The following is a 25,735-nucleotide window of genomic DNA, read 5'->3' as shown; positions in this document are numbered from 1 at the left end:
AAGAATATTACTCTGCTTCTGCTTTCTCCTATCTCTAATCTTCAAAAAGTAATATTGTCCATTTCCTCTAGAAATCACTAATTGTTTTCTATCCTACAGCAACATTCCTTTGCAGTCAGTGTAACTGAGGTTTAATTGAAATAAACTCTCAATTTTTGCAACTCTCTTCTGTAATTCAGAAAATCACACAGCAAGTTCCATAAATGGCCTTGGGTTTCTTAATCTTTTCCCCCCTTTTATTCCCTTAGCAGAAGGTCTTCAGGTTATTTGATAAGCTGTGTTTGCAGCTTTGAAGGAAAATTTTAAATGTGACTTATTTAAATGTGACTTATTTTAAATGTGACTTATTTAAATGTGACTTATAAGGAGACACCTTTTTGTCAGGAAAGGATGAAATTAAAAGCCCCTGCAGTGTGTCCAGAGGCCATTTTTTATGGCTGAATGATTCACATTTAGCTTGTGATGTTTTGTATACCTTTAGTTAATATTTCACACACATTTAAATAATGTCTTTGATTTCAGAGTACTGTATTGTAAACTAAATGTAATAAACTTTATCTATACTAAGTTTGAACATCTCAATCAAGAGCCTGAATCCAATGTTTGAGATGGAAAACCAAAAAAAAGTGTATGCCTTAAAATGATTTATATGATTTAAAAAACAAAGAAATAAATACATCAAAGAGCAAGCTATCCTTGTGCATAATTGCAGCTTTTCCTTCTGGAAAGAATCACCATCTAGTCAATTGTAGTTATTTTAGGGGAAACAAAATCATTAGTTTTGGTTGGTTAATTCCTAATCATCATAAGGTATGGTCATATGATAGTCATAATAAGATTAATATGACATATTAATATTAAGATAATTTTCCAAATTAGACAAATGGATAGACCTCTGTCAGTGGTCACTACTCGTGATGATTGTAGGCAACCTCCTGTTTCAGAGGAAGAGTTTCTGAATGCCATTTACATCCTATTGACCACTGTGGGAAAGAGAATGTTGGATTAGATAGAATTTGGTATATTACGTACAGCTTCTATGTGTAGTAGAACATAGTCGATTAGTTCCAAAGGTACACAATTACATTTTCTAAAATGCTGAGGTACTTTTTCCATATCGCCTGAAATACTGTCTTCCAATTTCTTTATTTTGCTTGGGATGGTGGTGGCGGAAGAGTTAGAGACACTGGAATGAAGAAATTGCTGTAATGTTGAGTTCTGTAAGTTAGCAATGTCTATCTTAAGCATAAGGGCAAAATTTGCAAATCTGACAGTTGATAACACATTAAATTGGCCTGCAGCTATATTTATTTGTATTTCTGAAATACTTAGATAATTCAGTGTTTCACAGCTTACTTCATGGGTCCTGATGGGAAAAAAGTGAGAATTGGAAGACATTAAACAGTTTGTTGTGTTTACGGAAGTAATATATTTTAACATGACATTGTTTTGGGTTTTATTTTTCCTATAAAGAAGTATGAAGTACAAATTAATCTTAGTATTTTTCACCTTGGATACTTTGTATTCCAGTTCACAAAACATTCATGAATCAAATCTGCTTTACATAAACTCATTGTTTCTCAGAGAAATAATCCACTGATATGATATGATATGATATGATATGATATGATATGATACGAAATACGGAGCCATCTGGATTTATGATCCTTCTGCATTTATTTTCAGGATGGTAGAACTGTAGTAATTGAGTAAACATTTGTTAGTGTATTTTATTTTGTTGTGTGCAGTATTATGTAACATTTTCACTTGGAGGTAGTATGGACTAATTTTAATCTTATTTAATATTAAGTTCAGCTAGTATTGTAATTTAAGTTAAAGGATATAATTTGTAAGAAAAACTGCAGGAAAATAATTTGTCATAATTTTAGCCACAATCAGTATGGGAGACAAAAATTCAGAAAGTTTACATAACATTTCAGCCTGTTTCATAGGTCATGAATTTCCTATATGCAAAGTTTTGATAGAAGATTGCAAACATACAACTGTATATCGTTTCATTTGACAAATACATGTGTATATTTTACTAGGATATGTGCTAGGAAATTTCAAGAGGTTGTACCAATTTTATTTTTGAGCTACGGTCCTCTGGGATATATAAATGGAAGTTACCTTCAGTTTGGCATAACAACAATTTAAATCATTTACAGGGTGATAGTACAGGCAGTATCAACTAAACCATGGGATCAAGAAGCATTTCAGATTTAGTTATGAGCCTTTAGTTTTTAGAGAGAGTTGACATGAAGACAAGATCACTTGTAGCAAAAATCACTGGAATATCTTAGCTGGAAGTAAATTGATTCCAGCTACAATAATTGGGTTTCCTAGATCATGTTTCTTTGACCTATATATTGTAAATAATGAACTTTTTCTTATGTAAAGAGATTCAGTGTAGGGACCTGAAAGGCTCATTTGCATTCTGGATGCTTGCATCTTCTTGATACTTTTCCCAGCTGGTTTTCGAAGTACTGCTGTTATCTGATAAAAAATATAATGAAGATAGGGTTTATTCTAGTTGGAGTTACAAAAAAATAGAAAGCTGTTAATGACAGTTTTTATCTGAAAAGAGTTCTCTTTTAGAGAAGGACAGTTTGAAATGTAAGAGTGCTTGACCTCTAAAGTATTCAGAGCTTGTTGGAGACAGGTCAATGTTGTAGCAAGCTGTATCCTCTAACCACTCAACACTTATCAAGGCTGAGCTGATTAAAGACCCTGTGGCGGGAGTCAGGCTAACATGCGTGCACAGGAATGTGCCAATCTGTACTGTCAGCAGGATTTACTTTCAAGAGGCTCTTAATCATCTTTATGAAGGGAGTGTGTGCCAATGAATTGCAGTTAATGAGTTGCTACATGCAGTGGATCAGGGTGAATGGATAAAAACAGGAAGATGCTGAAAATACCTCTTCAGACTCATCTGCAACATAAAAGTGAGCAGCTTCTAACAAAATGTTGTTCTTGTAATTTAAATGGTATTGAAGCTGGTTACATTTAACTGTTAATATGTTTAACATTCCAATTGTTATGGCTAGAAATGTTAAAAGGAAAAAGAAAAAATTATGATAGCTGAGAAACATAGATATATTGAATTTCTAATTGTGCAGATCATTCCTCTTAAACAAGAACAAATATGCAAGGAATACTACATACTATTGTTGTGTCTTTCAACAAGGCATTTTTTAAAAATACATTTATTGTAATTCAGTCATACTTTTTAAGAGATAAAAGCCTAGTTGTCCAATGGGACAAATCTCCATTGATCTACATAAGAGCATGAACTTCAGAATGTATGTGTAGAGAGAAGAGAAGGAATGGAAACGGAGGAGGAATTGCATTGTATGTTAATGGCATCTATTCCTGCTCAGAAAGCCAAATGAAAGAAAATCAAATGGCAGTGCTATAGAAAATTTCTGGTTTAAACAAGTGGAGAAACAAAAGTAATACAATTGTTGGTGACTACTATTCCACTCCCAACCAAAGAGAAGATGTGAATGATGCCTTCCAAAGGCAAATTTCAAGTCTTTCAGAGGCATGAAGTGACAGTGATAAGACATTTGTTGGAGGCAAACTCTGTCAGGCTTGTCCTTCCAGAAATTCCTGACTTGCCTTGCTGACAACATTCTTCTTCAGAGGGTAGAGAATGGCACAAGAGGATCAGCTATCCTTGACTTGATATCTAAACAATAGAATAAACTTAACTAAGGAAGTGGAAGTAACAAGAACATTGGGAAATGTGGTGATGTAATGCTGGAATTATTGATTTTAAGGCAAACTAAAACTACACGTAGTCAAATACATATATTGCTTATAAAAAAGTATATTTTAATAAACTCAGAACAATGTTAAGTAGGTTCTCACGGCAAGGTAAGTTAATGGGTTAAGATGCTCAGGATCTATTCCTAAGAAACAGATTCTAAAGGCGTAGTTGCAAGCAATTCCAATAAATAGGAAAAACATGATGACAGCAAAAGAAGCCAATGTGAGGATCCGAAAACAAAAGAGGATGCATACAGGAAATGGAAAGGGCCAAGTCCCAAAAGATGAGTACAGGTGTATAACATAAAACAATGAAGCTGGTGTCAGGAAAACCTCGGAATGGATATAAGGAAAAGAAAAGGAAACAAATCAGGACATAATTTATTCAGTTTAGGTGGCAAAATGCTGGCAGGTAAAAAGAAAAGGCAGAGCTACTCAATTCTTTTCATTGGTCCAGTTTTCTCCAATAAAAATGGCTACATATTCCACCAGAAATTAGTGAAAGACATGATTAAAGGACAAGATTGAAGCATGAGATTGATAGAAATGTGGTCAGGATCAACATGGTCAATGCCTTTTTGAATGAGTTCAAATCTTGAAGTGAACTGCAACCTAGCATATTATCAGAGCTTTATCCAAGGCTTGGCAATAAATCTCTCTAGAAAATCAAACCCACGTTTACTGTGGATACAAGAAGAACTAATAGTGAAGTAGATCAGCTACTGCAAAATTGAGCCATGAAGCCTTCTATTTGTAACAGCCCCAGGGTTTTAATCTTGCATCTCTTTCTCCTACCGTTAAGTGGTAATGGTCTTCTTGCTGCTAGTTTTTCACATTTGATTGGAGGGCATCTGCATTGTGTTTTAATAATAGACTTCTCTGGTATCAGACTCTTTGCTTCCAAACTTGCCAGCATCAGCCTTCAAAAATACTAGCTGATGGTTTGGCTGAACACACATGTGTTGAACTAGATGGAGTGCCAGATCACTGAAGAAAAACAAACATTGTCCCATCTTTAAAAGGGTGGGGAGGAAGATCCATAAAGTCAAGATGTCAGCCTGACAATGATACCTGGAAAGATTCTAGAGCAGTTCAAAGAGTTTGATTGGTAAGCACCTTGAAAACTATGCAATTTCCCAGACTAATCTTACTCATTTCTTTAATAGACAGAGGAACTGCTGTAAACATAATATATGGTACTTCAGCAAAACATTGGACAGCATCCCATGATACACTGACTAGCAAGCTAGTTGGATATGGGCTGGATGCCAGGGTGAAGTGGATACATAGCTAGCTTGAAAATCATATTTGAAGAGTATTCAACAAGGGTTCCTCATGACACTGGAGAGAAGATCAAATGGGATGCCACAAGGATCGATTTTGGGTCTTCAGTACTTTCATCCATGCTTTGGATGAGGAGGTAGGGGGAAGAGTTTTCAGATTTGCAGATGATATAAAATTGGGTGGGATAGTTGATGTTTAAGAAGACTAAAACAAGATCCAAAATTATTTTGATAGGTTGGAGAAATTGCCTGAAAGCCACCTAATTAAATTTAACAGACACAGATGCAAATTCTTCAGTTAGGAAACAAAAATTAAATGGTCAGGTATGGGATGACTTGGCAATAGTATTTGCAAAAGCAATCTTGAAAGAGTAGTTGACTGCAAATTGAATATGAGCCAGTAACGTGATGTAGCTGCACTGTGGCTGCATCAGCAGAAGTCATCACTCTGTTTTGTTTTGGTCACATCCTATGTCAGGTTCTTTTTCCAGTTCTGGAAGCCAACTAACAATTCAGAGAAATAGGAAAAGTTTTAGAGAATAGCAACAAGGATGATCAAGGGATTAGAAACGAAGACTTATAAAGAGAGATTGAACAAGTTGGGTATGTTTAGCCTTGTGAACTATGGTAACACTCTCAAATATCTGAAATGAAGTCACAGAGAAGAAAGTTAGAAACAGTTACCTTTTGCTCCAGGGTGCAGGATACAGAATAATGGAAATTACAGGAAGTAAGATTCATTTGAAAAGCATTCTTAATGGTAGAGTCAGTATTGAATGTGTTGAAGAGGAGGCTAGATAGCCATCTCTTCTGGAGTGTTTTAATTTGAATTCCTGTACAGAGAAGGGTAGTTGGACTTGGTGGTGTAAATAGCCCCTTCTATTTTTCTTTTATTTTTAAGATCTCTGAAGATCAACTGGTTGTAGGTATTAAACTAAACAATACCACCTTCAGTGGCTATATAATCCTTGAAATATTAATGTTATGTAGTAATGAGAAGACAAGATCAACCAGCTAATTAGCTGATGGAAAGCAGTAAACTGCAAGAGAGAAGGAATATAGCTTGTGTCAGCTCATGATGAGCATTAAGAATTCAGAGGTAAGGATTCCCAGTTGCAAGTTGGACTACATGCCATATTAGTAATGGATATGTATGTTTTGTGCAACCCTGCATTAATGAAAGGAAGAAAACAATATGAGATGGTCAGCAAAGAATTCCCACAGTCTCCTGGCACCTAAGGCAAATGGTTGTGGGAGGAACTTGGACAAGATGTAGCTTTCACATACAAAGCCAAGGTGAGATCTATTCAAGCATATTTTTTCCCTCCCACACCTTATGTTAGAAATAAATTTATAGAAGGCTGTTAACTTCATATGCTTCTTATGAACTTCCAGACATCTGGATGACTCCAGCAAACATAATACTGAAGTTGCTGGATCTTGACTGATGAAGCAAGGCACTTCTTACATTCTAAGCCATGCATTTCCTGTGATATGAATGAATACTGTATTCTCTCATTGACTAAGCCAAATATCCTTTTATCAATGAGCCAAAATTGCATTAGAAGGTATTAATAGCTATCCTATAAATAAAGAGATGCTGTCATTTTAATATCTAGATTTAAGCAAGCTAATTGTTACACTGCTAAATACAATTCAGCTGTATATATTCACTCAGTGTTATGGGAATTTATTCCTTTAGTTGAGCTTTGCAACAAAACCCCAAAGTAAACAAAGTTTTTTGCTTCAGAAAAGAAACCTCTTAACTGAGGCTATCAGACATTCTGGCAACTTTAGCTGGTACTTTTTGATAATCTGATGTCAAGGAAACCATTAATACTGCTTTATAAAAATGTCTAGAGGGTACTTAAAGAATGTACTTTATGAATTTCTGGGCAAGAAGACAATAGTATATGTAAGTGCAAAGATAAATTTTTTCATGGACATGAGCTGTGAAGGTAATTAAATCATTTCCCAAGAATGAATGAGTAAATGAATATATATAAGACAGATGGAGGGATGGATGATAAAATCATAAAACAGCCACAGTGTACCAGTTACAAATTTTGAACACTTGACTCATCAGACTGCTCTGGAAAATATGTATCTAGAGATGTACAGTATATCTTGTGACATCTTGCCAGCCAAAGTACTATCAGAATATATTGATATCACTATATGCAGTGAAATGCAGTGGACTTCAGCAGATGCACTGTAGTACAATCAACACAAGCTATAATGTTTGTTTAATAGTGGAAAGAGAAGATCTGTTGATATTTTATTTCTATGGATTATGATGGAATCAGTTACAGTAGTATATCCTTTGCATTTTACATATTTATTTACAATATCTCTATACCACTTTTTATTTAAAAACAAAGCAGTTTATATATAAAAATCAGTGTAATAAATACAATAATCATAGCAAAACAATAGAAAAATGAAACAGTAGAAATAATAAAATGCTGCCACAATGGCATTAAAATGAAGCTTGTATTTATTTAATTTTTATACCACCTTTCATTCAGGAACTCTAGGTAGACTACGTCGCTTCTCCTGTTTTTGTCCCCACAAGAACTCCGTAAGTGAGGGTGGGCAGAGAGTGAGTGAGTGAGTGAGTGGCTCAAGCCATCCAGTGAGCTTCTGTGATTAAGGGCAGAATAAAATCTGAGATTTCCTGGTCCTAGTCCAGCACCGTAACCAGTATACCACACCAGCTCTCGCTGAGATGATAAACTTATATCTTGATGTCATTGGAAAGTACAGTAGTATAGAAGATTGCTAAACCTAATCTGGACTGTTCCAATGTAGCTAGCAAGTGTGCACTCAGGTGAGGAAACATCCATATCCATGTGTGTGTGTGTGTGTGTGTGTGTGTACATATATATATATATACACACACATACACATATCTCCAATGTAAAACATTAAGCATCAGTATCAAACAGGAGGAGGATTCCAGCTGTGTCTTCTCCTTGTCATTTTCTGCATGCAGGTTAACCGCACCTATATGTATACACGTATACACTTTGCAATCTGCAGTACTATAGCCCAGAAATACATTTACCAGTGTGAATCTGAGAGTTAATAAAATAGCATGGGCAGACCTATAATTAGGAAGATTAAGACAACCATCTCGGGCAACTAATTTTGGGTGTCGTGAATGGAGACTAAATTGTTGATTATTTACTATGTTTTTACTTGAGATGTTAGTTACAACCTTCCACTTCAACTTTGAAATGGGGTATTTTACTACAGGCAATAAAATATTTTGAGCAAAATATTACATAGCCAACAGTCTTGATTTATCCAGCTGTACCCTGCTATAGAAATCACATCATAGTAAATCTCTGCTTCTATGTTGTTGCTACCACGCAATCTCTAAAATAGTTCCTCCTCCTGTATCCTTCTCTGTACCTCTGGAACTGCAGAGATGGAGCAGTTGGCTCACAGATCACTATGGCCATTATTTCAATTCTGAAAGGTTCCCTTTTCACGTGGCCCCAGAAGTGAAAATAGGAAGAGGGCTGTGAGAATGGCCAGGATATAAGAGAAGCTTCTTGACCATGAAGTAGGGTATTATTATTTTAAATAATTGCTGAAGAAAATGCTCTGCCTTCATAAATATTTATGTAACATGCTTGTTTATTTAGCATTTCTCATTCAAAATAATATTTTATTTGCCAGAGTTGCTTAAGTGTTCGAGTGAAAGGCTTTCTTGTCCAAAATAATGTTTTGTTTTCAAAGGTTGCCTCAAAGCTGCAATGAAACTCTTTATCTAGATTAAATTATTCTAAATAATTTTCATTTTAATCAATAAAAATGTCTAAATAATGAGTGATCTGACTGGGTCTGAAGCAGTTTTTTTTCCCCCCAATGAAGGAAAAGTAGCTCCAAACTAATGAATATATCTAAATCATGAGTAAGAGGTAACTAGAGCTGAGTTAATGTTTGCCACTGACCTACTTAAAGAAATTCTTAAGAAGCTTGCTTCTTTGCCTAGAAGTATTTGTACATGGACAAATGTGGTTTATGATTTAATTCAGTGGTTGGTGATCATTCAGCATAGCCAAATGTCTTAAATAAATAAATTTGGCCATAGTTACACAGAGAATGTTTCTAAAATCTGTATCTTCTGCATCTGTACAAAGCATTTGAAGATGGCACTTTGGAAAGCACATTGCCTTGAGTGAAATATCTCCGAAGAGTTAAAATATCCACCTTCTGCAGAAGGCTGGGCATGACCAAAGGCTGGCTCAACGATGTGCATGCACAGACAACTTCTTCACTGGAATTGCTAGCAAAGCAGCTGCACATGCACAAACATGGACAAACAGAAAGCCTTCAAAGCAATTGCTGTGAACTGTTCTGCTTTAATGCTTTGTAAAGAGATGTTTCATTCATCTATAGTAATGAGCTTTGCAAAGTGCCCTTTCTAAATGCATAGCAGAGTCTTATTCTGCATAAGATCTGGCTATAGCATATTCTTCTGTTGACTTCCCCAAGGAACTTCTAGCCTCAGTTGTATTTTTTCCAACTATGCTGAAAATATCTCCACAGAAAGCTTTACTGTCTTAGATAATTACCACATATTTCACAAAATGAAAAAGTGTTGGAAACTCTGATTACTTGCAATATGAATAGCTTATGCTGAAACTGATCGATCTTACTTTCTCAAGATACAGAGCAAGTTGATCAGTGAAACACACATTCTACATGAACTCTGTGCAAATGATATCCGCTATGTAGTAATACAGTAATACAACTGTTTCAGAAGCATTTCTGTCAAAGAGAAGCTCAGCTATTCTTACCCCATAACTCAAATACAGTGGCTATGTTAAGTTCCAAGTCTTTGAAATGGAAATATAATCTCCATGTTTTAGCACAAAAATTAGCAACTTCAAGATCCAATTTATGGATCAGCTGCAATGCAGCAAAATCTATATACAAGTTTTTGTCTGAGTTCTGAAATTCTTCCTTTGTGATATCAACAGACAGTAAATCTTCTTTGTGCTTAAAAACAGTTGATGATTGAATAAAGAAGCATTAATGGTCCATTCGTCTATCTAGGCCTAGCTCTCTTCTGTGGCTTTTGATAACTATGTGCAGTCAACCAAGACAGAATGTCTTATTAGCTTCTCCTCCCATCGCTCAAGTTGAATATGGATTAGATGGAAATTGTTGGGTTCAACCTGATTGTGCTTCCCATCCTTCATTGTGTCTTCCACTATTCCACTTTCCAGATGGCTTTATAAATCCACCTCCTTCCTCAGCTTATTATATCAGGAATTAAGTGTAGATTCACAATATTTTTACTTGGATGTTTGTTTAGCCATAATGGAATAGTATGTTCTGATCTTGTTTGTTTGTTTAAGATTGGACCACATGACCTATTCCCACAAAGGGAAATATTGCTTTAACTCCTATTAGTGATATCTTTTTTTGCTGGGTTAGGGTTAGACAATAAAGACGACTTGTCCCATATGCCTTAGGACTATCACTTATATAAAAAGTTTAACACAAGCCATTATGTGATAAGAAATCACTTGTTATATATAAACTAAATAGAAACATTTGTGATGATTGGGTATTAACAGTGATAAAATGTTGTCCATGTAGCCTGAACTGCAATCATTTCAATGTTCTAGATATCAACAGTCTTTCACATGGGGATTATCAGAGTCCTCAGACTTCTGGCAAGCATTTCATATCTCCAGGTTATCCTGGTTTTTCACTTTTACTGCAGCGGTGCTCATTTTCTCTTCATTCTCTTTAAATATGGTAAAGAACAGTAAATTCAGTAGACTGATTTTGAGTCTTTGGGAATTTGCAAACAGGAAGCTACTAAAAAATGCTTGCCTTGATCTTAATAGCATGTAACACCCAATGATCTGTCACATAGTCATTATCCCCACCAGTAATACCAAGTAAAAATTTGTGACTCCACAAATTGATGCTACTGTACTGATTGTGAAGATCCATGTTAGCTGTATATAAATTATTGGGGGGGGGGTATTCTTATACAGCCATCTATGGATAAAAATAGACACTGTCTCAGAAAATTCAGTTATTTCAATAGACAAGAATATGTGTAGCTCAGGGTTGAACTGTGGAGTTTTTGGGGTTCTCTGAGCTTGGAGACATACAACATAACGAAAGAACTGACAAAAAGGCTTGGACATTTCACAGAGAAGAGTGAATATTCTATCAACTCCTCAGTACACTGCCTCCAGAAAATCAAAGATGTACACATAGATGAATATGAAATTATGGTCTCTTTGATGTCACAGCACTCTTTACATCCTAAAACATCCATAAACCCAGAACTAGCGAAAGAATCCATATCAACAATACTACACAACACACCTGACCTAACCAAATACATCCAGATCAAAATACCCAGAATCGTGGACCTCATCAACCTCTGCCTCACTACCTATTTTCAGTTTGATGGACAAAAATACCAACAAATCAGAGGCACACCCATGGGATCACCACTGTCAGGACTCACAGCAGAGATTGTAATGCAATGCCTAGAAACTATAGCACTTCCACACATACAACCTAAAGTATGGATCAAGTACATAGATGACACTTTGTTATAATAAAAAAGGAACAACTAGAGAAGACACGTGAAACCATCAACAACATCTTCAAAGGAAAAAAATTCACCAGAGAGGAAGAAAACAACACGCTACCCTTCCTGGCTATCCTCATCAGCAGAGGAAACAACAGCAAATTAGAAACCAAGTCTATCAAAAGACAACCCACACTAATCAAGTACTCCATTACCAAAGTAGCAAGCCAACCTCCCACAAGAGGAGCTGTGTAAGAACATTATTCAAACGAGCACAAACACATTGCAGCAAGCCAGCAAAGCAGAAAAAGGAAACAGACCACCTATACGACATCTTCCAACAAAATGGATATCCACGTAACTTTATCAAAAAGTGCCTGACCATTCAACCTACTACAACATAACCAACATAAGCTATGAAAAGGATAACACTTCCATACACCAGAAACGTCTCAGAAACGACCAACAGAGTATTACAACCACATGGCATCTCCGTAGCACACAAACCAACTAAAGCCCTCCAAAACATCTTAAGCAAACCAAAAGACCCAGTAGCCCAAGAAGAAAAAACAGGAGTCATCTACAACATACAGTGTAAGGACTGTAACAACCACTATGTAGGACAGACAGGCAGAAGGCTTGCAGAGCGCATCCATGAACACCAATTAGCAATCAGAAGACATGATGAAAACTCCTTAATCTCACAACACATGGACAGACTTAACCATAGTTTCAATTGGGAAACTGTCAGCATCTTAGACCAGGCTAAATCCAAAAATGCGAGGGAATTCTTGAAAGCTTGGTATTCAGACAAGGCAGCCATCAACAGGCACATAGAGATAAACAACGTCTACACACTATTCAAAAGAGACAATAGAAAGGAAAACAAAAGACCAGAACATCTCCTCACCAGCAATCATCACCCAGATAAGCAGAGACTAATACCAAGATTATCACCAGACATACAATCAAGCAGTAAACAATACCCTAATCGAGGAACTACCAGAGGGAAAAAATAAAACAAAACCCCCACCAACACTGGTAGGGCATGCCACAGTATATAAACAGAGAGCAAACCCCATTCCATTCTAGCACTGAAGATGTTACCTTAGCCGAGTAACGAAACGTTTGCAAGAAAACAACCAAGCTCAGAGAACCCCAAGGACTCCACAATTCAGTTATTTATTTGACTCCATAATGGTGCATAAAATACTTTGCTTTGAGAACAGAAAGAAAAGTTATTATTGGTTTTTTGGAATTAAACATTTATTTTCTTTTGTTTTGACTGGCAGTATAATGTAATGCACACATTTCCAAGCAGGCCAACTGAGTAGGCCAAAAAAGCCAGAAGTGCATCAGCAACCGTACAATTGAAGCCCTGCTCCTTCTTACATGCACTGCATGTGTGATGCACATAAAAAGGGGCAAGGTTTTGACCACACAACTGCAGCACCATCTTGATGTTTTTGACCTGTAGGAAACAACTTACTACTGCTGTATCTAGATATAAAAGTCTATCTGAAATGGGAAGGGAAAGATTTTTGGTTTGCTTTAATGTTGATCTGACTGTGAAAGTCCAGCACTTGAAAGAATGCTGGCACTAGAGGAATTATTTGTGAGGGATATAGTTATGTTGAAGGAATTAGTACTTTGAATACAAGACCCAGCAATTCCAAACATTTTGCTATTTAAGTACCTCCAATCATTTTAATTCCAGTTTTTGCTTCAGTTTAGTTGGAGCCCTAAGGTGGTTGTTTTTTCCCCCAATATTTCAGAAATCTGTTTTCATGCATCTGGCAGGATTAGGGTTACCAGAAGTCCGGCAAGAAGGGGACATGTCCTCTGTCCAGCAAGCATAGCCTTAAAATCAAATATTGTCCAGATTTCTGAGTATCTAACAAGCTATTTCTTCCTGAGCAGCTTTTCCCAGTGCTGCAGCACTTCCCTAATAAGTGCTAACCACAAGTTAACCAGCTCAGCTCTGTGACCTTAATTAGTTGATTAGTTCTCTGTAGCAGGCTTGCTTGCCCTGAACTGACAAGATTTTAATCAGTTACCCATGAAGGCTTTTGCCTCCTAATGGCTATACCACATTGCTCCAATCAAAAAACCAGTCTTTCTGATGGTGGCAAAAGTAATTTCATATACATGTAGGCTTTGTCAGGTTCGGTCAGCACGGGGCTTCAGGGAAGCTCGCAGCCAGACCATGCGGAATCCACCGGCGGTAGCTAGCAGGGAAAAGAGGAACTGAAAGCGCCGCTAATTAACGGGCCACCTGCGCCCAGCCAAACCGGAAAACCGCAGCGGAAGCTTTTAACTATAAACTGATAACGGCGCGAGCCAGCAATGAACGGGGCCGCAGGCAGCGAAACAAGATCGCAACGCAGCACAGAACCCGCGGGCTTGCACGTAACGGGGAGGAACCAACCCAGCCGGAGGGGGACTGGCAATCAAGGACAATAGACCCTGACCGATCCTGCCATCATGAACAATCAAGGGGGATTATTGGGGGCCCATAATCCGCAGCTGCAACGTGATCGCGGGGCGGGAAAAAAACGCGGGAAGGGGAGAATATAACAAGTGATGCAATTGTACCAAGCCAGTCCTGGCTTTGCTTGTGACTACTACGTTACGCATGAGTAAACCTTCTTTGTGAACCACACGTGTCACGAGAGTTTCTCTGTCGAACGGGGCAAACCTTACAGGCTTAAGTACTTTTTTTTTTTTAATACCTGTAGCACTCAAATGATTCAAAGCCAAGCCAATAACACAACTTCTTTATTGTGCCCAGCTGGGCCCCTTCACCAATTTTGCACCATTAGAACTTGTACAATCCAAATTTCTAAGATTGGCCCTTCAAGTCCCAAAATGTGTCTCTAATGCCACCCTGAAACTAGAGACAGGCCTCATGAAAGTGGAGACTAGAGTGTGGGTGACCATACTCAACTGTTGGCTCATACTCTCCTTTTTTTCCCCTTGGCCTTGCCCCATTAACTATGAGTGATGATTTTCAATCCACATGGAAACAGGTAGCGACAACTACAATCTCATTCTTGGGCTTCTCTCCCGGTCTTCTACTCAGCATGGGATATGACCAGGGCATAGCACTCATTAAATAGTGTGTAGCAGACTGTTTAAGCGCCAGTTGGATCTAGCCAGGTCCCCAACCTTTATTGCCAGTGAATCCAACAGGTACTCTGCCTCCTCTATGATGTACTTAACTAAACTCAAAGTCCCTAAACACTAGAGGGCCTTTACTCAGGCACAATGTCATGTGTTCTCCTCAGATGTCCTTGAAGGCTGATACAGGAAGATTCCTTACCCAGAGAGACAGTGCCCCTGTGACTCTGGACACACAGAAACAACAGAGCATGTGCTTCTCCAGTGCCTGTACTACAAAGACATTCATACTAGCCTCATCTCACCATTACTGCATTAACACCCAGGGCACACGGGATAATTCTACACCTTCCTGCTGCTTTCAGATACCAACCTTGCTACAACATATAATGTTGCCAAGTTCTGTGCAGCAGCGCTTAAAATTCATTGGATGATGACCTATGCCATAAACTAGACTTAATAAGCATCTAGTTCACCATACTAGAATGCTCCATAATTTGAAGACTTCCACATACTAACCTTCATACTCCCCTATACCCATCTAATGCTCCTACCCCTCCTCTTAGATTCTTTTAGACTCTTGTTTTTTATATATACTTTGTTTTAATACATATAGTTTTATATCTTTTAGCTTTTCATAATTTTTTTAGACTCTAATGTATCTTCTATAGTTTTTATTGACTGTACCCCACCCTCCTTATGCTGGTCTATGACCATAATAAAGATTTGATTGATAATCTAGAGATATGTAGACTAAATGCCCAGTCCTGACCCCTGTTTCAGCATGGAGCATTCCAAAGGGTATTAAAAAAGATCTGTTCCATTTTTAGCAGGATGGTAACCGTGATGCAGCCCTACTTTTGATCCATCAATCCAGGCTCAGCATACTAGCAAATTGTCAGCTATTTGAAAATACCACTACAAGGCCTTTTGATCCGTAGAGCATAATACACAGTAGTGAAATGGCAACATAAACCATTTACTACAAGGGTACCATGATTTTTACAATAAGAAAGAATCCAGAAAGAACAGGATCAGAAGTTACCCAGGAAATAAAGAAGCAAAGGCTTCTATTAGGAGAAACAGATTAAGTAAGCAAACTAAGGACTAAAAGATAAATACATACACACACATATTATTCTGAATATATCATTGCTACAGAGAGTTGCCAGATGTTCAAAAGAGTACCACCAGTCTGTATTTTGTAGTCTCAGGCAAGTCAGCAAAACAAGCAAATCTTTAATTGAGACTCTGGTGGGCTGAAATTCATGACTTATGGTCTGTCTTCAACAGATCTTAATCAAATTTAATGTTCTTTCTCTCTGAACAAGCATTAGAATCATACAAAGTAGCTTCTCAGTTAATAAATATGAAGATCTTTTCAATTAACTGTTTTGATAGCACTCCATTGCCAAATCTGTGTTCTTTATCTACCCCATACTTTTCTTGGAGCTGCTAGAGTAACAAATGGTTGGGTTAGGGAATCAGTTGTCTCCCAGTGGAGAACACAAAGCCAAACTCTAACTATATCACTGCACAAATATGCAGTTGCACTGAAGATAATGCTTAACAGTTTTTGGAAAACCAAAACATAATTTGACTCCAAAATGTTCATAGCATTTATGGCATACACTAAACAGATGGGAGTTGCACAGTTAAAGATTTGGAGGGGGGCAGGGACAATCCACTGCCATAATTCAGTCCAGAATGTAGCACATCAGAAATCAGCTCTTGGCCATGTTCTCTGTTTTTCATACCGTTGAACTGCATAAATTAACATAATTTGCATATAAACTTCACAATGTAATTGGTATCAAATTACAGTTGATGGACTCCATGCAGTCAGGACATTTATTAATTTATTTGCATTTTCTATTCTGCTCTTCCACCAAAAAACCCCAAATGGTGTTTTTCCTTGTCCCCTTCATCCCCTCAGTACTGTGAGGTTAGCTCCGCTGAAGAGAGTAACTGTTTTAAAGTAACAGAAGAAGCTTCATACTAGATGGGAATTTGGTAACTGTGTACCTACAGTACAACTCTGACCACTACTTCAGTCTACTAAACTGCACTGTACTGGTTCTGTATAATGTTTTAATTCTGTAACTGATTTCTGCAACTTAAAAAACACACTATTCTTTAAAAATTCAAACCTGAAATCTTGATTTGAGGGCCATTAAGAAGTTTTGTTATATTTTAAAGTGTTTTCAGGACATTTTATTTTCTCAAAGTTATTTCTGCAACCACCAGATTTATTTTTCTTACATTTTGTTTGCAATAACAGTTCTCAATTTATACATTTATATATTAATGCATTGATACAAGTTGGGGAACCACCATTTCACTACTAAACCAGCTGGAATGTATTAAACATGACTTCTACATAAAGAGTTACTAGCAAAAAAGTTGTTGGAAAGGTGGCCAAAAGTGAAGGAGAAAGGAAACGTGTGGTTAATTTATTTGCATAGAATTTGAGAACACATGGACTTGAAATTTGCAGTATTTTACTCTGAATGTTTTGAGTATCTTAGTAGATACAGTATACAAGAAAATTTATTTATACAAAGTTTTAAGATTCTTTTATGCGTTTGAAAGAAGTAAATACTGAAATCCAGTGAAATAACATAGATTATGGTAGATAAGTAACAAAAGATCCTGTAACACTTTAAGAATTCAATAAATTTATTGTTCAATAAGGTTTGAGTTATAGAAGACTGTCATATGCATGAAATGATCACTGTAACTGGAGGATGTAGAAAGCAGAAGCTTTTATACAAAGAGAGGAAAGAGCCCAAGAAATGGTATATATTACACATTCTAATAATTATCCATAATTGATATTTTATGTGCTAAGTACTGCAGCACCAAAGTGATCTGATAGCCCTTGAGAAGACTTCAGCACACCACTTTGGTTTTCCACAATGTATTCAATAGAGCTGTTCCAAAATAAGTTGTGACACAATATTGTTAGTTTTCCCTTATTAATGTAATTTTCAAACAATTGTAATTTTGCCTTGAGAAGTGGAACTTTTGAGGTCCAGTTTAAATATGACAAGTCAAGACAAAGCTGAACCTTTGGTGCTATGGCTCTTCCATTTAAGAGATTGTTTATATTCAGTATTAGCACACCATTGATAAGCAACTTGGGCTGCCTTCTTTATACATCAAATAAATGATCTGGAACATTTGGTAAGGAACTTTTAATGGGCAAGGACTTTCCATATGCATTTAAATTGGAACTTTCTCTTCACAAATGTCCAAAGAAATTAAACATGTAAATAACCCCTTAAATTAAGGTCTTTGAGGAGGATTTGAGGAGCAGTGAGAAAATGGAACTCAGTCTTCATTATATATCTCTCTGTGTGTAGCCGCATGCACATGTCCACATATGGAATGTTTCAGGAGTATAATAGGGTATTTTTTGTATAAATGCCATCAACATGTCAGCCATTGCAGCAACTTCATGTTTGCTTCATGCACAAGCTCAATTAGTCTCCCTTTTCCCTCCCTAAATCTTTAAAACAAGAAGGAATTCAGCAGGCCATGTGCCTTTAATTCTGAATTTCATATACAGAAGATTAAAACAGTAGACTGTTACTACAGGATTTGAATATGTCAGCTGAATCCACAGTTAAAAACTTAGCAAATTTGTCTTTCTTTAGCTTACATGTTTTTTAATGAAACACTTATTTACTTATAAAATGAACTTACATATTAATGACAATATATCCCTTGGACAAAACACTATTGTCTCCATCTTCCATTGTTGTAAAGGAAATTTTAAAAATGCTTGCTTTTGTAGCAGGATTGAAATGCCCACGCCTGACAGTAAGCTTTTCCCAAAATGTGGCCTTGTGAAAATATATCTTTATTTAGATAGGGGGTTTTGCCAATCCCTTTTTGAAGAATCATGGAGTGGCATACATTTTTATGCACATCTAGGTGCAAACCTTTCCTTTGGTGGCATTCCTTGAAGCTTATTTGGGATCAGCAAGTGGAAAGCTCCTTCAAACTGTGCAAACTCAGAAATCCTTCAAGCCCCCCCCCCCCCCGCATCTTTGGGCATATTCAATGGCAGGATTTTCTCTCTAGACAAATGGAAGTAGACTATTTTTTTATTGATGGAAGAGTGTTGAAAAATTGCTGATACGCTCCAATAATTCTGAGCAGTTTGTATGATATGGGAAGAAGGGAAATAGTAAGAAATTAGTGCCCTTTCCATCGTAATAACTGCATAATTAATGAATATATGTAATTAATAAGCTGATGAGCTTTATTTTTCTGATTCCTATTGACATGCAATTAAGAAAACTTTTGAATTACACAGAATTCTTCCAGCTTTTCACAGTGGTAATGTAACAGTTATCACAACTGTGCCTTTTAGCTAGAGCTGAAGGAAAGTGAAACACTACGTATACTATTGTGAATGCCCCAGTTCAGCCAGTTTCTCTACCTTGCTTCTCCTCCTCAGTTTCTGCTGGTTTAAATTATTTCAATATATATTTAAATAAGAAGCCCCCTCTCTCTTCTGGATACAGCTGATGAGATTTCCAATAAGGTGTAATGAATGACAGAAACCATATGCCTTGTCCTGACCGCCTGTGTAAAGCATCTATCAGAATGTGGAGGTGTTCCTTTATATTCTTTCACAAAATGAGAAATTGCGCCAGTGCTTCTCAAGTAATGAGCCACAAAATAAGCATTATCGGTTTTAATAGTTATTAATGCCTTGTACTGGCATTTATTGTTTCATTGCTGAGCGGACATACTGTGGATGTCTTACTCTTTTCGTTCCCCTTCTACATTTTGTCTGGCTGTATTGGCTAGTAATGACTTCAGAGCCTAATCTGAAGTAGGACTAGGCCTGAGATAAATAAGCTCAAGAAATGGTTTATTTATTAATTATTTGTAATGTGTTTTTAGCTACTTTTCAAGACGGCGGTCTTCTCAGAGCTGCTTATAATGACAACAGCTCAATAAAAGTATAAACGTAATATTACAAACCACTTCTAAGCCAGTTGAAGAGCTGGGCCAATCAAAGCAATCCAGACCAAAACTAAAGGAAATGTAGCATCTGTAATAACAAGTGCGGACCTCTGTGAGTCTATGTGGAGTCAGTGGTAGGGTGGCAGGATCAGTGGTAGAAAAATGCTATAAACAAGTTGTTCTTTAGCAAAAAGCCATGGGGCTCACATAATAAAGCTTTTTACAAGCAACAGCAGAGGAAACCAATTATACATATTTTGGAAGAAATTTTATAGGTGGGCCTTCAGTGTGAATGCCAGTCATTACAGAACTTAACAGTAGGACAGTGGGCAAGGTCTCCAATGACTGCAATATAAGGCAAGCACGAAAGAGAGCGCACATTAAGTTTAAAGTTCAAAACTAGCAGTTTGGGCCCAGAAATACTTTGGCAACTATTGCAATTAGTAAGGATGTGATATATTGTTGTGAAGCATCAGGAGGAGCCAATAAAGAAGCCCAGTTAGAATGTAAATATAATTTATAATTTACAGGAAAAGATCCCAGATCCTGGAACTGGAGTTTTCCATTTTTGGTTCTTGTTGAGATTACACTTCTCCCCTCAGTCGTAGCGTGCAGCCCTCCTGGATTCACAACTCCTGCTCAATGAGCAAGTGGCAACTGTGGCCAGGGGGGCCTTTGCACAACTTCATTTTGTGAACCATTATTCCTAAATTCAGAGACCCTGCTTGCTCTCACTCATGTCCTGGCTGAGAGTGTGGACCATTGCAACATGCTGTACATGGAGCTGCCCTTGAAGACCATTTAGAAGCTATAATTCATCCAGAATGCAGCAGCACAAATAGTTATCTGTGTACTTTGGAATGTCCCTGTGTAACACCACTATTTCATAAGCTGCACTGGCTCCCTATCACCTTTCAAGTGCAATTCAGGGTGCTTCTTATCACCTATAAAGTTCTACATGGCATGGGACTGAGTTATTCTGGAATATCTGTTGAACCTAACCACTCTAAAAGTGTGGGCATGCTTTAGGTCATTCCTTGAAACAGTGCCATCTGATGAAATCTAGAAGCCATGTCTTTTCTGTAGGGACATCTGCCCTTTGAAATAATTCCCACCCCCATTGTTCAGTTGTCCCCAATACTGCTGGCCTGTAGATAGACTTTAAAACTTGGCTATTCCCCTGGGCATCGGGGCTGAGATGAATAAAGTCCCCATCAGGAGAGGATTAATGTCAGACAGGTTGCCTATTCCTGATCATTATAGGCTGTTATTTTTATGTTGGTTTGTTTTCTGTTGTAAGCTGCCCAGAGTTGCATTGTTTGAGTTATACATTCTCTAAATAAACCAATGAATAAATAATTGCTATTGTTGCACCAGTGCTGGAAAGGCACTTCTGTCTTCTGCTGCTGTAGTAGATGATGACACCAAAGACATTGCAATATTTGATCCTTGTAGAAAATCCCTAAATCTCCAGATTACCGTTTGTTTATTTATTGAATTTCTCCCTGCCCATCTCCCCCCAATGGGGGACTCTGGGCAGCTCACACAAAACATTAAAACCATAAATACTTCTCAGTCATGGGATTTCTACCTGTCTGGGTTAAGCTTCAGCTTGTTGCCCACCTGTGTGGTAGGGTGAGAATTGGGAAAAAGGTTCCAAGATGCAGAAGAAGCTAATAGGCATGAAGAAATTAAGGAGCTGGCAGAAAGAAGTATGTAAAGAAGCTGTGGACTGAAAAACAGGAAGGGTGGGTAAAAGAGAGGGAGGAAAAGTTCAGAGGAGATCAGGAACTGAGACAGGAGGTGGTTAATGAGAAGGATCACAGCATGTTAAAAAGAGAAGTGGCAACATGCTAAGCTGGGGAGAGAAAGTCGTTGAGCCAACAAGGCAGAAGATAGGCTGAAACAGAAACATGAGGTACTGGAGATTTAAAAAGAAAACAGAAAAGTCTTTAAGAAAATAGAGTAATGCTGAGGAAGCCTTCACACTGGACTGGAGGATAAGAGGAATTGCGCATAAAACAATTGAGAGCTCTTTGGTGGTCGGAAAACTTTCAAACAGGCAAAGAAGATAGTGATGCACTGGATTTCATACAATGATTTCTACTAACCAATCAATTCATTGGTTTCAGGCTCCTAGTTACCATTTAATTGCCTCGTGATTGTTGTTTGTTTGCTAGTAGTTTCTTTCTTAAGCGTTGCCATTTGACTTGGCTGAAATATAAATGCTCAATGATTGAATCCGCAGCATATCATTAGGCCTTTACTTTTCCCCCAAGTACTAATCCTTCAGTTTGTCTTATCAGGATTGATTGATTAAAATAAAAAAGAAACATTCTGCAATGTTGACATACAAGAAATTATCAGACTTCCTTGGCTTCTCTACCTGTTTATCGTTTGTATGACAAACTTAAATTCATAGTAGATGCACACTCTTATTTTATTTTTTGTTGATGTAAGAAATCCAAGGGAAATCAATACAACTAATCAATTACTTGGTGGGTTTTTTTGTTTTGTTTTTTTGGTAGACAAATTGCGTTAATGTGAAACCACATTTTCTAGGAGTCTCTTTTTAATTAGAGTAACTACAGGAAAAATGGAGAGAATTCTGTCTAATTTAGAGATTCAGTGGCCAATTAAATTGCAATGGAAGAGAGGAAAACAAGTTTACAAGCAGGGAATAGCTTGGAAAGGAGGGAAATTTCTGGTTGTTTTGTTTTACATCTTACACAACATACACCAGGGCTTATCTCTGAGTGTGCACTCAGCAAAGAGATACAGAAAATGGTACTTACTTGATTGATTGTGCAATTAATAGTTTTCCTTTTGTGTATTCCAATGCTGAAATATAGAGACTTAAAGATATTCAACCATGGCTGATACATCATAAAAGTAGAGTTGGATTTGTAAGTTGTTTTCTGTTTCTTGTGCTATCCAAAATTTTAGGTAAATGAACCTTTTTGTATATCATTGTGGGGCCTCTTTTAAACACAACTGTATTTTATAGATACATATAAATATACCCCGAGTGCGAACTTTCTTGCAGCATAAGATCATATGGATCAGTTCCATCAAAATATTATCTTCAAATGGGAGTATAAATTCACTCATTGTTGAAAGAGAAGGAGAGTTGAAAACACTGAAGCAAGAGAAAAATAAAATATAGTGGATTGAGAGAATGATAATTATCTTATTGTCTCAATTCATAAAACAGCTGTTGGGTATAACAGAAACATTCTTGCATAGGTGTCCAGATTAGCAAATAATGTGAGACAGTTTTTGTCCAAAGTGCAGGAAACAGGAGTTTAATTTGTAGGTGCCTCATAACGAAACTATTTTGTAGTGAAATCTGAGATGAGAAATGGGTTTCCTCAAAATAATTTGGGCAGGAGGGAGGGGATGTAAAGGCTGGGTTTGAAATAGTCTTCCAAGAAGCACATTTGGCACTACTGCTGCCTAATTTTAGGTAGGCAAAAATGCTATTTTCTTTAAGATTATTTCTGTTTATCTCTTGTTATTTCAAAGCTTTTGTTACTTTTGCTGTAAATGTTTTTAAACACATTATTTTTAGAATTTGCCTTCTGAACTTCACTTAAAAAGGCAGTGTGCGACAATTTAATCCAATAGTAATAATAATGTATATTATAATTAATTGCATAATAGTACATAGTATATTTTCCTTTTTTTCTTTTTTTTTCTTTTTTTGTTGCAGAACCCCACTCAGCTTCCCTATGGAAAAGCTCTTTATGCTTACGAAGGGAAAGAACCTGGTGACCTCAAATTTAACAAAGGAGACCTTATTATACTACGCCGAAAAGTAGATGAGAATTGGTATCATGGGGAACTGAATGGAAATCATGGTTTTTTCCCAGCAAGCTACATCCAGTGTATCAAGCCTCTTCCACCAGCTCCACCGCAAGGGAAAGCACTTTATGACTTTGAAATAAAGGACAAAGATCAAGACAAAGACTGTTTGACTTTCACCAAGGTAGAAATGCACATTCTTTCCTAATTAGTTTCATTATAGTTCATAATGTGTTTGCTTTAAAACAGTATCCTTTCAAGTATGAATTTTGGAGCTATCATAGGGCTCCACTAAGAGGTGTCTATGTGGGGGGCAGGGCCAAAAAAGTCATGATGGCAGTTCAGACTACATAATTGAAGTCCCAACCCTTTTTAATGTTCATTCCCCAAAAGCACATGTAAAAAAGAGACAAGATTCCAATCATGCAGCTGCGGCTGTCATCTTGACTTTTTATACTCCCCTTACTGATGTCAGTGCTCAACTTTATTCCCTGAAGCCCTCTGAACCTTATCACTCCCATTACTTTCCTTCAGCCAGACAAGAAAGCCTGAAGGAATGATAAACTTACAAACAGAATCTTTAAGTGATAAGGTATGATTACTTTTCATTTGAAAGTGAATGCTTTTGTAATATAGTGAGATAGTTTCAGAAATATTTTTGCATGCATCTGCTGCCATTTAGTGAGTGATTTTCTGCCCTGTCAGTTAGGCCCCAGAACAGGACCCATTGTTGTAAACAAGGGGGTGGGCTTTCTTGAGGTTAGTGGCTGCAACTGACCCAACCATCAGCTGGAGGGCCACAGATTACATTACTGGAAAGGATAAAGCCGGCTGTTTTCTGGGCCTGTTTTTGATGTTTTTCTGAATGTTTAAGTGGGGGAGTTGGAGCTGGAATCTCTCCCATTTTCATCCTTTAAAATCATCCAGGTCCTCTCTCCTTCCAGTCTGCACAGTAGAACAGAAAATAATTAATCTTGAGTTTATTTGTCCAGCTATTTTCAGAACAAGAGAGAAAATATGCCATTCCTTCTCTTCCTGTTAAAAAGCCTCTGTTTTATTCAGTGATGATGCTAAAACAATTGTGTGGAGTCATTTTTGCAACCAGTTGCTTCTCATAATAACTAACCCTTGTTGTAGACTGCAATGTGGAGCTATCTTGGATGTGGAGTGGGGAGGGGCACAGAGGCTAATGGTTCATTCAAGCAGGGGGGGCAAGGGAGTCAGGATGAAGCAGGAGTGCAGTATACTCGGCTTAAATAAAAGGGAAGTTAAACTTTTTACATGAATTGTAAAAGTGATTCAAAGGACTGAAATTGGGTTTGCTGATAAAAGCTGTTTATATAAACCGAGAGTTTCCTGGATTCCTTTCCCAGCATGGTTTGGTAACAGCACACGTTAAGCATCGTATCAAACTGCAGAATTCTGAGACTCTGGAAGATTTCGGCTAAGCTCTAAATCTTAGCAATCTAACGATAGAATGGAATGTCCTCATACTGCTAGCTATTTATATAGCAGCCAAATTTTAGCCACAAATAAGGTATGTGGCAGCCCCACTAGGTAGCCGAGACCACACTGGGAGTGGTTATAATAACTGAATTTTGCAAGTCTGATTGTGCTGTAACCTCCTTCCTTTTCTTATAGTTCATTGAATTAGGGAGGCATCTGCCTGAGCGACTTCTGAATGTTATCTTGTTGTAGACTTAAAAAATGCTTCAGCCCCTTTTGCCTGGGCAAGAGCTCCTGCACATCTCTATCAGGGTCATCTTCCTTACTCCTTACAGTAGTGCTTCTCAACCTTGGCAACTTTAAGATGGGTGGCTTCAACTCCCAGAATTCCCCAGCCAGCACGGAGTTGAAGTTTCCCCGTCTTAAAGTTGCCAAGGTTGAGAAACACGCCCCTACAGTAATAGAGCACAGTGAAAAGATACACCTCCCTTCCCAATATTGTATGGGACAACTTTGAAAGTGGAAGTGGAGATGGAGTGTATGCTACAATCCTAATTTCAATGGATATCACATTCCAGGATATTTCAGACTGCACGTCATTCCAGGATATTTTATATTACTTATGACTTAAGCAAGCCAATACCCTCTGTTTTTCTTGTCCTTCTCTCAGCTGTTTTCAGCAGTCCATGTTTGAGGGGATGGGCTGGAGAGATTCCAGCATTAGTGTTTTACTTATAAACATAAGATACCA

The 25,735-nt window shown here is 37.4% G+C and overlaps 1 protein-coding gene across 1 annotated transcript in view; it reads left to right on the top strand.

Moving 5' to 3' along the window:
- The window catches only part of SH3RF3 (SH3 domain containing ring finger 3), a 220,634-nt gene that overhangs the window by 120,965 nt on the left and 73,934 nt on the right, over positions 1–25,735 (top strand). Inside the window, exon 2 of the mRNA XM_088136560.1 lies at positions 23,447–23,722. Coding sequence (XP_087992686.1) covers positions 23,447–23,722 — 276 coding nt within the window. The remainder of the gene's footprint in view (positions 1–23,446; positions 23,723–25,735) is intronic.

The sequence above is a fragment of the Python bivittatus genome, unplaced genomic scaffold, assembly GCF_059951505.1.
Source record: "Python bivittatus isolate LINGU-HERP-01145 unplaced genomic scaffold, Pbiv_v1 ctg000060_np1212, whole genome shotgun sequence".
Taxonomy (NCBI): domain Eukaryota; kingdom Metazoa; phylum Chordata; class Lepidosauria; order Squamata; family Pythonidae; genus Python; species Python bivittatus.
This window is presented reverse-complemented; position numbering and strand designations above follow the sequence as displayed.